The sequence below is a fragment of the Triturus cristatus genome, chromosome 8 (assembly GCF_964204655.1).
Source record: "Triturus cristatus chromosome 8, aTriCri1.1, whole genome shotgun sequence".
In the NCBI taxonomy this organism is placed as follows: Eukaryota; Metazoa; Chordata; class Amphibia; order Caudata; family Salamandridae; genus Triturus; species Triturus cristatus.
In genome coordinates, this window is record NC_140591.1 from 344,455,087 (window position 1) to 344,471,835 (window position 16,749).

Below are 16,749 nucleotides of genomic sequence, written 5' to 3' on the forward strand. Positions count from 1 at the left end.
TCATAATTTCACTAGTAATATGATGCGGTAATGGTCTATTAATATTGAGCCAGTGTGTTACTTTATTTTTTAGTGATGCAAAAGATTCCTGGGTTGGATTTGTTATCTCAGGGATCCCCGCCAGTACAACCAGATATGGACTGGTTTCTGGCGGTAGATCAATTATATTAACCCCCTGGGATTCCACCTGAGCCGGTAACTGCGTAACTAAGTTTTGAGGTACTGAGAGCATGGAATCGGCCCTTATTGGGAATTGGACTTTGTTGGCATTTGAGGAGGGCAGCTCTAATTGGGGCTGAGTATGATCTAATCTGGCTCCTTCAGACACAGGGTTAGTTACAGAGTTATCGACTCTCGGGCCAGTTGACTTTGACTTTATGCCGACCTGAGCATCAATTAAGGCGGATTCTAATTGGCAAAGCTGATGCTCAATTCGGCCAAGTCTCTCTTCCAATGGACCCAGTGTAGATCTCCATAAAGCGCCCAGTTTTGTAAACAAGAGATCCTCAGACATTGGTATTCCACTAGGAAGCTGGGCGACATTTATCTCCTTCGGCCCTAAGCTCAATACATTTGATGCTGGCAGGCCATGCTTAGTTGGAACACTAGGGACATTACATCCATTAATGGATGGTGTTACAACCCTAGCACCTGGTCCTTTGGCCATGTTCAACTTCCTAGTACGAGATGAATCAGTGGCTATGTGCTTCTTCTTAGATTTTGACTTAGCACCTGTGAGTCTCTCCCTAGGATTCCGAATTCCCAATTTCTCCGTGGGGTTAGCCAAAATCGAGGGGTCATTATCCATAGAAGGTTCCGTTGTCTTAGAGTTCGAGATTAATGCTATAGACTCATTGTCTTGTGAGGAAAGAGGGGGTTGGACAAGTGCCTCAACAGAAGACAAATTACTACAGCCGTCGCGCTCCGGTGTACGCGCAGTGGCAAAGTGACCCAATGAAGAGCGTTTAGCCATCACAAGATCTTGCGACACTCGTGTCTCCATAAGGGTTATCCCCTGATCAATCATGAGTTGGCCCTGGTAATGAAGTTATCTAGAGTTCCTGTTAGTTGGGCTCTATCAGCTGAAGTCTTACTCCTCAAATTGCAAGCCATAATAATGCTAGTGGGGAATTTCCACTCTCTTGTGTCTTGGACTATGCAGATGTGAAAAGCGTACTTACAGCAAGCGGAAATGGGATGGCCCGGTCCGGTCTCTCTCAGTCTCGTACGGGCTAAAACGGGCCCGCCCTCGGCCCAGGCTTCACCTGGCATGCGCACGCGCGTGTCCCGCGGGTGAAGAGGTGGTATAAACCCCCTAGGGAATGGGCGGGGCAACACCTACGAGCTGCAGGCAGGGGCGGAGACAAAGGAAAGAGGGCACAGCTGATGAAAGAACCGGGCTGCTGGTCCTCGCAGTCCCGTACGCCAGTAGTCACCAAACAAATCCTCCTGATAATCCACTCCAGTTTTCAGATCAATTCATTAACTAGACAACCCTCAGGAGAGCACTTCATGTCACTTGTCCCAGCAGCCACTTCATGTTCCATCCAATACCCTTCTCTTGTCCTCCTCCTTACAGCCTGCTGTATCCTAAACACCGTCCTCCGTTCTCCTCTGCCACCCGCGCCTGCTCGGGTGCCCTCAGGAACCAGATGTCCCAGTCCCAGGGCTACCTCCGCCGGGCAGAGCACAACAAATCAGCAGAACCTCCTCCACACAGTGTGAGCTCCTCCACGCGGCACTTTACACCAGTCAGAGCTACATCAAGTGCCAATAGGAATCTCTGTGGATCGCTCTCAGGAGTGCTTAGAGATCTCCTGCCGCGTTTAGGGAAGAGTTCGCGAATTCCGAACTGCACCAGGTAATAGTGTTCGGCAAAGTGCCTGCGGCTCCGACCGCATCAGACAACCTTTCCGCGGGTCAGAGGGGCCGGAAACCTCACCTCGAAGAATTGTGGTCCGGTTGGGGATAGGGTAGAGGTCAGGCCAGGTCAGGCCAGTCTGCGGCTTTCCGATGCTTTCAACGGTGCCTCCAGCAGCGGCAGCACCGATAGCACCGGTGGCGCTCTTACAGCGCTTGGCGATCAAAACGTAACGCTAACGGCCTCTCCTTAAGAACAAATTAACCTGTGGTTGCACCCATACGTGTGAACTTTCTTGAGTATAAGGTGCCAACCAGCAATATGTTTTACGTACTCTTTTTGCTCACAAGACAACAGGGGGTCATCACCCCAAGAGATAATACATGTATTCCTTTGCCTGTCAGTGATGTTTTTCAAGGAAAATGATTGTGAGTTTTAAAACCCACATATGTAGGAGTAGATACGTGTGCAGCAACACAGGAGTGTAACGTTATTTGTTTTTATCTCTGTTTTCACAGGGATGTGTGAACATTCTACTTTTGACATCTGTGGGAGAACTTCTCAGGTTAGTATTTAAAATTCAACGTATCGTTCTTCGATTGTATGTTCAGGATAATCTATTAGAAAATAAGATTCTATGAAAGCTGTCATGTTTCTGTAACTTGTGGTCACTGCTTATGCTATCCTTCCACATTAGTTTATAAACACAGTGACAGATATAGCCTAAGAGGCAGATTTACCTTTACAAAATGTGTATGTCAACCCGTCTTGCACAATGGTCTTGTTACACGAAAACTACAATAAAGACAAACTTGATATCCCGCCAGCACAATTCACCAAAGGTTATTGACACTCATTTGGAAAATGTTTTGACGTCATAAGCTTTTCAACTCAGATGAATTTTAACTAAAAAGTAAACACAGACAAGGTGGTAATTTGTTACACACACTTCAGATGAAGGTTTGGAAAGACGAAACAAGACGATTGGCATCCCTCTAGGCCTCCAATCTCTGTAGCCACCTATCCCTTCATCAAATATTGCCACACCCTCACCAAATGCATGGCCTTCAGGACAGAACCTACCCCCTTGGCTCTGTTTATTACACATCAATCACTGACATCCAGGATTAGTTGCCATAACACGGTCAGCTATTACACACACGTGAACTCACCCTGACCTCTGATAACAGATACCATATGGTTGTATTCCTCTTTGAGGCCATTAGTCTCCTCTTCTCCACTCTTCTTAAAGACACTACCACTGAAATAACTTGTCTAAGAGTAAACCTACTTCTTGTTCTTTGATATTCAGAACCTGGAAGAAGCTGCCAAGAGTAGACAACATGCCTAACATAGGAATTGACTACGCAACGCTTTCGCCTCATGTCACATTCATCAGCTGGAAAGTGCATGAAGATTGGGTCACGCAGGTAAAAACACAAACAGACAACAGATGCAAAGATTGACACTGGAGGATTAAAGTAAAGCCTGGGGTTGTTATCAAATTAAAGGTAGAGGTCATAAGTGAAAAGCTCAACTGCTTTAGAGATAAGGAGCAGCCACGGTGGCACAAGAAAGAGAAAGATATTAGTCACATTCATAAATATAAGCTTCTTGGACTCATTGTTGGCGCATAATTATGACTTCAAAGCCAAAAAACCTAGTATTACAATGATTTAATGGAAAACTGAGCATCTGTCCTATTGACCTATTTCACACAATTACCCATTGATTTACGTTAGTATAGTAAAATGTGGCTTTCTGTTTTTTATGCATGTTTGTCTTTGAATATTTGCATATTTGTTTTACTTGTATCCAACGGCCCCTGGGTGGATCTTCTTCCTCTTTATTCGCCCAGGCGCTAGATGTTTAGGGTGCTACAAGGGGGTAGCAGGCACAACACAAAAATCTACCTCAAAATAAAATCAAGTTGATACTATTTTATAGGCAATATTATGTCAATTCATGTTTCAGTTATTGTGTGAGAAACCCCGTTCTGGGGGGGACGGGGTGAACATGCAACAGCTAATGGTCGTCAACCCTTGGGGTTGAGGTTGTTTGCCTTTGGGATCCATCCTACTATGCCTCTGCAAACTGGGCCAAGTACAACCCCTTCAGCACTTGACTCTCAGTGGTATTGATGGTGAGCAGCCACAGGCTTCTCTGGGAGGTAGTGTGGGGGTGCTCGAGCTCAGAGCTCGACAGTAACAGCGCTGTAAACAAATGCCCGCTCTAGTGGTCATCTTTCAAGGAAGAAACAACACTAACGCAAACCAATACAATATAGTGTCCCTGGGTGCTATCAAACAGTGCTAAGCCTGCATCCTTCTCCCTCATTTGTTAAATCAATGATCTAGCTGGTCCCTACCCTGAAGGTAAGAGGTATTAGCATGATTAGAGCTTTGGTGCAGCATCACAACTTGACAAGCTTGAGCACAGACTATCATGGGTCAGTCTGAAGTTTCCTACTACATGTGGTGAAAAATTCCTTAGAGCATCTGCCCGGCTTCTTGCTCAGCGTACACAGCCAATCATCTTTTTGAGATAGCTGGTACACCAGTTGGTAACCAGTTAGTAGCTCCATTGGCATATTCCACAATGGCTGCTAAGCTGGCTGCCTAGCAAATGTGGAGTTGACCATCCAAATTCATTATAGGTAGTGGAGGCTCTGCATAGGCCATCCATTGAAGTCCTGTACAGGCTGGTTACAATGCAGTAACACAGGCCAAGTCTATGGTGATAATGCACCCACACACAGGCCAATACCTTGCTGATGATGTGGGCAAGCAAAGGCCCATACGCAGATGATAAAACAGCCACGCACAGGCCAATACTCGGATGATTACGCAGCAATCACAGACGGGTTGTCTTGTCTCGTGATCACAGCCACACAGGTCTCTGTAATCAGTGTCTCAATCTTCGAGGTTCCCTCTAGGAACCACCGAAGGGAGTCTAAATGTTCACAGACACTGGGGTTTACCAACGTCTCTCTGCAGTCTTCTTCTTCTGGGTGTCCCACACGCTGAAGACATGCTACACCTAACTCCTTCTGTACAGTCACTCATGCTGCAGGATCCTTTACTCTCTTAGAAGAAAGGGTTTCTGTGCTTCAGGACAGGTGTACGGCTTTTTCAGCAAGAGGTCAGACTCGGGTGCACACAAACGTCTCTACAACAGAGTGCTTCACTGCCTGAACAAAACAAATCTATTTCACAAATTACCCATTTATTCTTAGATGAAATTTACTGTGCCATTTATAAGTTTATTCTGTATGGATATTCACATTCACAAGTCATCAGTTTGTCTCAAGAGTACCCAGCCTATGCACCAGACTTCTACTACAATTAGAACCCAATTTACTAGCTTTTGGTAGATGGCTCAAAACTCGCATATTTTTCGGATATAACCCTCCCTAATATAATTGTCTTTGCAGAGCACTTGGATACTTGAGGTATGACAGCCTATAAACTTTAAAAAAGTATAACACAAACAATGGTAAATAAGTGAGCTCAGAATCTCAATATGGTTCCTCCTAATTAGGTATTCCCATCATCACAAAATCCACAAATACAACTTGCACTCTATGTGTAAGTTTAGGTGTTCCCTTCGTCCTAAAAATGCACTGACAGCAGTAGCACATTTTGTGTATGTCGATGAAGAAAACAAATACTAAACATCAAACAAGCAAAGTTACCCTAGAAAAGTTTCTTTCAATTTTGGTTGTGGGACTCGCATACAGATATTAGAGAAGACCTATGCTGTAGTCCCTAAATTATGATGCAGTGGCAGTGTTACTAATGTTGTCGCTTTAAATCTTTCCTGACACAGTGTTGTCATAAACTAAAAATCTATTATTTGTTATTGTTTATTCCACTATAGCAGTGCTCATTGCTTCTGTTTTTCTTCTAGCTGAAGTACTACGATTCCATCAAGGCAATCATTTCCACCTCAAACCACCAGCCTACAGCTTTAGTACTGGGTAAGATGTACACTCTCTTAATAATGCTCACGAGTTGTTCGCGATAGATCCTTGTCGGGAGTCCTATCTGCTTGTATTGTATGTATAGTAAAGGAGTGAATAGGTTGGGTGGTCCAACCACCAAGTCACCCATGTGATGGAAGAAACACCTGCACAACAGCAACAGGGGAACTGCTGTTGCATTTAGATTTTTCTGCCACATTGACAGGGCTTTTACCCCCTAAGGTATCTCTCACCAGTGTGGGAAGAGCCAACTCTGCGCATTATCACTATTGCGTATTACTTCTGTTCCACTGGTCGATTGCTGAAATAAATTTCTGCCTAGAACATATTATTATATAAATAATGCAACTGACACGCTGGTGAAGCTCCTACGTCTACTAAGTCATCTGTTCTTTGCTGTTTCCAGACTTGCTGTTCACAAACAGTCTCCTTCTTACCATCAGATTTAATAAAACACTTTTTTTCTTCTCATAGATAGACAGCCTTAGAAAAATATGAATCCAGTGTTAATATTTTATCAGGACACAGTGCTTGACATAAGACAGTGTTCCTGTACAAATTAATACCCCATCAACATTTGTGTGCCAGAAAATAAAATACTATCGGAATTATGACATTGTATACCACTGTGCTACCACAGTATGCCAGATTACCTTCATGATATGCTTCTGAATGGTGTGCTAATATTCTAGGATGCAGCTACTTATATTAGGTACTATGTAGACATTTCAGTGTGGTGTTAATTAGATGCTCAGTGAGCTCTCCTGCCCCAATTGTTGCTTGAGGTCATCACAGATTTCACGCTGGCTAGTGGGCTGATCATAGACGTCATTTAGGGGTTGCCTGGGGTCGCTGCTGCGACCCCTGTCATGCCCCCTGTGACCCCTGGCACTGCTTTTGCAACCCCTAGCGTCAGCAGTGGCAGGAACAGAAGCAGATCGCACTTATGGACGTCGGTGGGGGCTTCACTCACCTCGCTTTTTGTTAATTTTTTATTATACTAATAGTAAATAATATGACATTGTCCGCCATTAGTTTAAAATGTACACATAGCTGGAATATGACTTTCCCTGGCAGCTGAGGTAAGTAAAAAAATGCTTTTAAAGGTATGTATGTTGTGTGCACGCTTGCAGTTTTGAGTATGTTTATGTAATACAGAGTGCTTGTATGTGTGAAAGTGTGTGCATGTGTAGGCAGAGTGTGTGTGTATGTGTGTGTATGTGTGAATGCATGTATATGCAGAACCATGTGCATGTGTGAGTGAAAGTGAAGGTCAAGGGGCATATGAAGTCACTTCCGCTATCCCTGGCATTTTGCTGAATTGGCGTCCATGGGGCTGCTCCCTTTTGGAAGGAGCTGTTTAGTAAGTCTTCCTACTGCTCACTGTGCCATGGGCATTGCACCATTACCATGTTAGAATGCTTGCTGCCCCCATTATGTAAAGCACCTTCATCATGCTAACATGCACTATGGCCCAGTACATAAAGCATGTTATGCCAGCGTATACATTTCTCCAAGTATGATAAACATGGTTGCCGTTCTAGAATGAGCATTTTCCCAAGTCACCATTGCTGTGCAGTTGTTAACATAACCACAATTATGTGAAGCACGCAGTAGCGGCTTCTATGGGGCAGTAGTGGTAGGGTGGGGGGCAGAAGGGGTTAAGAAAAAAAGAAAAATTCACTTAACTGCCGGCTGCGCTTCTCCTCCGTCCTCTTCGGTCGAGCAGAAAGCAGACTCCCCTAGCCAATCACAATGCTGCTGTCACCAGCATGACAGCAGCGTCGTGATTGGTCTGAGCACCGTGTTTCCGCGCTCAGACAGTCAGTGGGAGCCTGTGCATGTTCTACACCTATGGTGTGCAACACAACCAGGTGGAGAACATGCTAAGTGCGCATGACTGTTTGTTTGGACCAAGACAGCCCGCCAAACCATCATGCGCAGGTAGAAAGTGCTCACCACTCCTTCCTCTGCTCTGTGGGCAGCCCCGCACCTTCAGAGCCTTCTGTAAAATAAAATGATAATAACATGGTGTTATCATCATTTTATTTTTCCTGTTGGGTGACGCCCCTCCGCCTTGCCGCCGGAGCCGCAGCTGAAAGCACGACTGCAGAACTAGAATGTGTATTACCGCGATATTTTAGAAACAAACGGATCACACAAAATACAGTACATTGCAATGCTAGACCTCAAGTATCTCCCAGTATGTAAAGCACAATAGTCAATCTGTTTGATCATTCTCTAAGTACAATCAGGGTCATACTTCTACTGTTGTTCCTTACAAGTGTCCAAAATGCATTTTCAATTTAAACGTTGTGGTAGTGGTTGTGGTGGAGTACTGCTGAAAATTGTTTGCTCTGAGTTCAGAAGGAAACCTTCTTGTTTGATATCGTGATGGGTTATTGTGTTAAAACATTACATGGATACCTAACATTTCAGGATTGAACCGTTGCAAACATCTTTTGCTGCAGATCTTTTAAGCATCAGAGTGAATTCAGTTTTCACTTCAAAATAGTATTATTTAGTAGGTTGCCCATAAAATAAATACATAAAACCCTGATACATATCAATTGTAAAGTAAAAAATGTATAATGTCCAGTATTGTAAATATAACGGAAATCTTGCTAAGGCTACCCCAAGATCGATATCTTCCAATTGTGAATTGTGACAGTCCTTAAGACCGGATTGTAAATAGACATACACATAAATATTTACGACGTAAATCTAAAAATAAAAGAACAATCAAGAAGTAAGTGCACTTGTGAGTATGACAATTGAAATATGCTAGGACATTTGGGTTCATTCTCTTTTGTAAATGGCATGAACCCCTTCAAATACTAGCCATACCCAAAACCTAGACGCCATGTCGGTACTTTTCTTAATCAAGGGTCTGAGAATTCGGATAGCTTGTTCCTACCACCAAACCAAAAAAGCTTCAGTCAGCTGGAGCGAGGGTTTGGATTACACAAACCATCAATTATTAGTCTGGCTAAAACCTTTCATTTTTTCTAAATGATATGTTTACCACTGTATTCCTTAACCCATTAGGACTATGAAGACCTATTTTGATTTCAGCAATATGTGAACTCAGGTTAATCAAATTTGTCAAGATACAATTTCCCAGATGTACCAAATATTGCAAAAACAATTTAACCCTCGAATAATTTTCAACCTGTTGTATAAAGTTGATTTATCTACCTTTTTCCAGATGATTCCAAGAACACAATATAAGCTCGAGGCAAATACCTTGCACCAGAATTGATCTGGGTAATGGGAGAATTTGTTCAAGTGCTTTTAGCTCAATTGTATTTTCATATCAAGCATCACAGCTTCACTTCTATCGATGGCAATTGGTTTTACTGTTGTTTGATAGACTATTATTAATGGGGACAACAATAAAACACCAAGCAAGGCATTACACATCAGGAGTCCAGCAAAGACACTGTAAACTTGACTTTTTTACTCCTTCCCAGTGGTCTTTCCATGATAGTGATCTCATAAACAGCATAGTGCCGACCATTTCACACTTTGCACCACTAAGAAACTGTGCATTTTTAGCTTTTTCTAACCAAAAACATAATACTTATTTTATCCTAATTTATGATTAATGTATTGTTTTTATTATTTGTTGGTCCCACAGTACTTCTGAAGACCTTAATCTTCCTCTGAAGACCACTAGGTGAGGTGTTAGATCCAATATGACCAGATTATCTGCACAAAAGAAGGCATTTAATGTGATCCCAGACTTGGGGGCACATGATTTAGCAATTCCGAAGGTTCTAGGCTGATTTCCTATGGGAGTGGGATCTCTCTGTTAATCTCTGCTCTGACCCTGTTGTTCAAATGTACAATACGAATTATATGAAGTAGGCCAACTGGTACCCCAACCCTCCATTATATCTCACAAAACTGGCCAAAACATTAAATGTTGCCTTTAATTCCATGAAGAAGGTAAATACACTCATCTGCTCCGTGGAGCCCCACAACGCCAAGCAATGGTCTCAAGTTTAATAATTAGGCTCGAAGCCTACCTGCTCTAAAAGAAAACATTTACTGATGGTGACCCATTTATTTAAGTTATCCAGTGTTAATTGATTCAACAATCACTACTTTGGAAGGGAAAGTTCTAGGACACATTACAATGTGTGCCAAGTTGCTCTATCTGTTTTTCCGGGTTTTGCCCCTGGCATAGGGCAGCATTCAGAAGCTGTGTAGGTGGTGTCTAAGATGAATGGCGCTGGGGCACGGATAGCATCTGAAAAACTCACAAATACTCTCACCAGGATTGCTATAGAGGAAGGTTTTGAAATGTGTCAAGGGCACGAAAAAAGAGATCTGCCAAGACTTTCTCTGTGCCTCTGCGGGGGACACGTGATTGCATTGTATGGGGATGTAGAACCTTGGGTAAAATACAACCTCCCTCTTCCACAGCTGCAAGGTATATGGAAGTGCAGAGCGTGGAAGAAAGTGTAGTCAGTCTGCATTAACGTATAACTGAAGTTAGGAACCTAGTTAGAAAGTTATATTTTGAGCAGCTCCCCCAATGAAGTAGGATCAAATAAAGTATACAAAAATCTTTGAAAGTGTAAATTTATTTCTTTTATGGTAAAGCCTTGTAACTATAGATGCACACTCTCCGTTATGCAGTCTTGTGTACAATACTCCCAGATAAATGTTACTGAAGTCTAACCTATTTAAGCTTACCCCAGATATGTATAGTTTTGGGCGCATGCATCTACCTCAACATAGGAGTGTTTAAAGTTGGAGCAAGAGGCCCAGTTTGCACGTCTGGACAGCTTTAGCTGTCTCGACAGCCTCATAAGTTCCAAACAATTCATAATAAACATACATATATATATGTGCATACAAGGGCTTTCAGCCTGCACTCGTTATCCATTAGTCTCATTCACATTTTGATTCCACTCACCACTGCATAAAGAATGGGACATCTGGTAGCCTTCTTCATCCATTGGCTCTCTTGTACTATGAGTGTCAGCATGGTCGTTTGCCATGGTCAGACTTATTGACTTTCCCAATGCTTATTATTGAAAGAAGATGGTTTTAACCATCAAATGTAGGCGTGCAAATCAAACTCATGGCATGGAAGGAACCAGAGGAAAGAGGAGGCTCTCATGATTTGAGAGTAATGAGGTTATTTTTCACACAGTCATTGACAATGATTTGTTGGCACCAAACAAATATTTTAAACAAACTAAATATACCGGTGTGTGCGCTTCTCCTCATGAGCAATTTATGTGCAGTAAAACTTAAATGACATGTGCCATCCATACAGAAATTGAACACTGGGAGAGAAGACAACGTTGGCAGGTACATAGGAGAGGGAGACCAATGGTAGTGCAAGAGGTGAAAGTAGGGAAGCCTCCTTTGACATGAGGTCAAAGCAAAGAAGCTTTCTTTCGGATGAGGTCAAAGCGTGGAAGCAGGTTTTTTTTCCAAGAGAAATGAAAACATAAGGATGTGCACCTCGTGGGTGAACAGAACGGTATATATTTTAATCAGTTCCTTGATCTTTTAGGGTGCACAGTTGGAACAACAAACGTTGAGCAACAGATGAGAGACATCAAGGACCTCGGGAAAGAATCCAAAGTAAAAAGAGTGCCAGTGATGCAAAGATCACCGCAGAGGAGAGCTCAAGGAGACTGCACTGTATTCCAAGTCTACAAAGGAGTGAAAACATTTGCCTTCTGTAAAGCAAACAATCTCATTGTGACGGGTGGACTCGACAGGATTATTCGCATGTGGAACCCATACATGCCAGGGTAATTATTTTCTCAAACACAGATTTGTGTACATTAGCTTTAGAAAACCAGTTTTCTGTTGCCACCATGGAGCCGTATCATATAGCCCCACTCCTCGCTCGATTTTGCAAAATTGAAGAATGTAATATAATGTGGTAACACTTTGAGTCAAAGTATGAGCTGCCCACAGCACAGCTTGGAAACATGGAGCAGCAACTAATGCTGTGCTATCTGAAAATCATGCAGTAAATAATTCAATTACAGGGTTAGGGACAGATTTATCAACTTTTTGCACCTGTGGAAAGTCAGCTAAAGTGATGCAAAACAGCGCAAAGTGTTGATTTGTTATTTACTTTCCAGCACAAAATGGTATTTAAACCGGAAAGCTGCTTAAAAGAAATGCAAAGTAGCGCTATTTGCTACTTTGCATAACTTTGCATCAAAGGGGCTCCCATGGGTGGTACATGGGCGTTTCCATGCAAACATCCATGGTTTTTGCCGCAAAATGCTGTCTATTAATATTTGTAGAAAAGGCTTTGCGTAAAAGAAAATAATCCTACTTGAATCTAGAAGAAAAGTTTCTTTATCTCCAAACATTGCTCAGGTTGCTCGTGTGCTGCACTGTACAGCCCACATAGAAAGTGGAAAATATTTGAGCACGATATTATGTACGGGAAGGGTACGCTTGCAGTACAAAACCTGTGCTAGACATCACACAAATACCTTTGTCCTAAGGTGCAAAGGTGTGTGCATTACATAAGGCAGCCAAATTGTGTGCCAGCGCTTGGTAAGAGACCAATATAGGTGGTGCTAAGATATGGTGTTGTCCTGCTCGCACGCAAAGAAGCGCAGAAACCTTGGTTGCTGCTCTGTGCTGTGCTTGCGTAACATATTAGTAAATCTGGCCTTTAGTTTATGCATGAAAGTACATTGAAAATAGATGCATGGCCCCCACCTGCAAGCATGCAGAGGCAAAGACGAGGATAGTGATATGGCGTATGATGTGGCACAGAGATACTCATTGTATGGACCCGGAGCCATGACCTTTGCATATGGTCCCCTGAAGAACAACAGCACTGGGCTGCTGTTTACTTGACTAATTGTGGGCAGAAGTAAGTTACACAAAAACAAGCATATCTTTATGTTAATTATAGTAAAGGAAAGAAGCACAGAATATGTCTAGCACCAATTACCTTTAGGAACGCCCTCATGTTTAAAGACTTCATACACCAAACATGTACCAATAAGATAAAATTAGAAAAGCGTATTTCCCTAACGTGTACATTTTTCACCTTAGTATATCAGAATATATCACTGCATTACTTAGCAATTAAAAGTGATGGTTTTCAAAGATTAACTTAGAAATATTCATGCCCTCTCCCCAGCTTTGATAAAAAGGCTATTAGTGAACCAAAACGAAAGCCAGGTGTCATGTACACCCTCTGTTAATACTAGGGGGACGATTATGATCCCATCTGGAAAGCAGTGCAACCCAATCGGTTTTGGAGTGCCTGAACACCATTCGGTCGGACTCTCCTTGACTTCAATTGGAGCCTGTGTTCAGAACGAAAACACAGGCTCCCATTGAGAAAAGTGGGGATTGGGGAAAACCTTGCACCCTGTGGCAGGCACCCCATGGTACCTGCCACACTGTACATGCAGGGAAAGAGGGGACCCATGAGTACCCCCATGGGCCCGATTCGGAGGGCCCAGGGTGAAGGGGGCTACTGTCCCCCAAATTCAGATTCTGGCAACCGAACAACCGTTTGAACAACCGATTCAGAAAGGTTGTCCACATCCAACATCCTAATCGCTCTTCAGGAAACACAGCCCATAAACCTGTACGAGTTAGCTCCGAACGACACCGTTACTCCAAATGCCATTCGGAACCAAGTCGGACAGTTTCGAACGCTTTCAGAACATCATGATCGGTCTTTAGGAACTGTGTCCGAGTCGGTCGGAAACAAGGCTTCCGAATTGGATTTGACCAAATCGGATGCTGTTCGAAGCCTATCCAGACGGCATCGTAATTGACCCCTAGGTTGTTACTGTACATAGAATAACATTTTAGTCTTTTAAATAAACACAAGAAACATTATTTTGTACAGAGAACATCCAGAACTCATGTAATTTAATGTCCTCCAATTTGTGAATATGAAAAAATATGAGGCAGGGTGAAATAAAACAGTTTTCTAGGATCACACAATTTGGTCAAGCAGTGAAGCTGGGATTGATCCCAGGTTTTCTGGATTCACACTGTGCAATTCAGCCACTAGATACATATCTCTCTCTCTCTCTCTCTTTCTCCCTCTCTCTCTCTATTCCTCTTGTTTTACATCAAATGTTAATGCTTTGTCTTTAATTCTTGGCAAACGAGGATAGAGGGAGGATTGCAGACAGAAGCCACATGAAGGCTCGACTCGTTTTGAGCTGGAGGATCCAAGAGAACTTTGAGCTGAGCTAGAGCCAAGCATGTGGCTTGAGCTTGGCCTGAGCTTTCAGTGGCTCAACCACCTCTATCAAATGGTGGAAATGATTGACAAAACCATAGGAAGGACATGATTTAACCATGATCAAATAATTTGATGAACCAGGAGTACCAACAACACAGTACAAGACTCCTTGTTTCAAGGCACATAACCTTTTCACTATGCCATATTTAGTAATTTGAATATGAGACTCTGTGTTTTCTCCTCCATAGGTAACATAAAATTATGATGGGATTACAGCCCTCTTTTCTTATCATATACTTAGTATACAACAAATGGGGTGTAAGTGGTTCCAATAGTGTGACTCAGGGCTTCTCTCATCAAAGAAATGACAATGTGTTGTGGAGCCTGGCCAATATTTTAAGATAGAGTGCACAACCAGCAGATATAGGCAAAATAGCTAAATATAGAATTAAATATCAAGCCTCCTAGTGCCAATGCTAAAACTTTCCCAGGATTCTTTTAAGGATGTGCTACCTTAACTGAGCCCGTTTTGAAGCATGCGTAATGTATAGAGGTGAGGCGGTCAGGGGCCCCACATTCCAGGGCGTGGACCGCAGTTTCGAGGACTGTGATTTGCACTATCTCCTCCCTTTCATTCCTATGGACAAACCCCTTTGCCAGACCCCGAATCACTGCCTTGGTGGGTACCAGGGTGGCAAGACTCTCCGCACGTCGCAGAGCTCCAGCATGTCCATCCAGGCCGAAGGTTGATATGCACAGGAAATGCGCCCCTGAGTGGGATGACAAGTTGCATCTGGGTCCAGGTTGGGCACTGCTTTAAAGTCACTACAAAAGACCGATACGCCTATTGGAAGATTTGCAAGCAAGGAAGTCATTGAGGATAGTGCAACTACTGGTGCTTGGTTAGGTAGGCAGATTGAGATGAAGTTAAGGTGGTGGCCTTTGAGGAGGACCTCTATCGCCACGTCTTTTCTCAGGGGGTCTATGTGTGTGTTAGTAACTGCCAGGGGGAACCCCTTATGTAACAGGATTGGGAGCCTCAAGTGAAGCCCGTGTGGAACACCCTGTTATAGGCGTAGCGCCGGAGGAAGGTTCATTGGGTGCCCAGTAAGTGAGTAATTTTCCTGCAACATTAGAATGGCAGGCTGGAAGCATTTGGCAAAACGCAGGACATTAGTGCGTTTGATGCTGTCCAAGAGGCCATTCACATTCCAAGAAAAGTTTAATGACGGCATGGAGGTTGTTGGTGGGCTTGAGGGACAGCAGCGAGGTGCAGTAATTCCAGGGGTGCAGGTGGGGCATCAGTGGAAGGGGGGAGTTTTGGGCCACTCATGGGTTGCACCACAGGTGTGAAATAACACTTTGGTGGATACAACCTTAACAAATTATAAACCGATACAACAAACCATCCCCTTTATTCGCCCTAACTCCCTCCCCCACCACGTAGTTCCACCCCTGAAGCATCTGTCGCCCAAACTGGACCTTGATGGAGGCAGAACAAAAAGAAATAGAAAACAGATAGAGGAGCAATTAAGGAACACAGGAAGCTAAATAGACTTCCCCCAAGTAGGACACAATACCAAAGATAATCAAGATGAGTGTGACATACAGTTACCAGGGATAACAATAAGTCTCTGCGGGGTACAACCACCAGCCTTTTGCCCCAGAGAACAGTAGGTACATTCCTTGTTAGAGTCAGTTAAGGAACCCTCCCCCGGGAAGCCTGTTCCTGTGGTGACTCATTTGGCTGTCCGAGTATAGAGGGCTCTGAGTCCGAAGAGCCCATCCAGCCATCGTCCCAGGAGCGAGTTTATCTCTTCCACTGTGGCCTCAGGTATCGACCTGCCGCACTGCAGCGTGGGCCACCACCATGGCCCGTCCGGGGGTTCACGTGGGTCTCTTCTCTCCTCAATGAAGACCAAGGCCTGCTCAGGAGTACCAAAAAGTATGATTTGGAGATAAAGAAGACCTTCAGTTTCACCAGGAAGAGGAGCATATATTTAAATTTAAGCACCTAGCGTTTTTGCCTAACCTCTGTGATTGAGTGGCAACACTGCTGGACGGCCCTGGTTTAGTGAGTCAAGAGCATGTTGTGTGCATTTTGAAAACAGAGGTCAGACTGCTCCCGGACCTCTCTGAAGATCACGTCCTGTCCCAAAAGTTTAGGATCCTGGCAATCAATGGGCATGCTGGGCACCAGATGGGGTGCCGGGCTAAGGATCTATGGGGCGTTCCATTACAAACAATGGCGAGAGCTGACTTTGGGCTCCATAAACAAAACAGTCTTCTAGGAACTTTGCAGCATCTCATGGCTCTGACTCTCTGGGGGATTATTTCAAAAGGAGCAATTTTCAGCATTCTCGTCGAGGTCAGCAGTCCAACTTCCTGACGTCTCAGGACAGAAACATTGTCTTCCACTGAAGATACCCTGGCAATTGTTCTCCATGACTTGGTGGCAAAGTTTCGGAGGTCTTGGCAGATGAGCGCTACATCCATCTGTACTTCACCCACCCTGTTCTCGAGGACAACTTTCAAGTCTTGTATGGCCTTGAGGATAGTGGCCATATTAGTTGGGCGTGTCCGGAGGGTTCATTCGCTCCAGGGGGTCTCGCCAAGCCCACAGAGCCCGCCAGCGCTGCAGTAAAGTAGTCCATCTTGGTCTGGGTCTGAGTGTTCCTACTCTTTATAGTCGCT

At 43.8% G+C, this 16,749-nt stretch overlaps 1 protein-coding gene across 1 annotated transcript in view; it reads left to right on the top strand.

Moving 5' to 3' along the window:
• LOC146802102 (cilia- and flagella-associated protein 337-like) overlaps positions 1-16,749 on the top strand; it is a 521,178-nt gene that overhangs the window by 241,247 nt on the left and 263,182 nt on the right. Inside the window, exons 10-13 of the mRNA XM_085621663.1 lie at positions 2,380-2,426; positions 3,174-3,291; positions 5,771-5,840; positions 11,380-11,623. Coding sequence (XP_085477789.1) covers positions 2,380-2,426; positions 3,174-3,291; positions 5,771-5,840; positions 11,380-11,623 — 479 coding nt within the window. The remainder of the gene's footprint in view (positions 1-2,379; positions 2,427-3,173; positions 3,292-5,770; positions 5,841-11,379; positions 11,624-16,749) is intronic.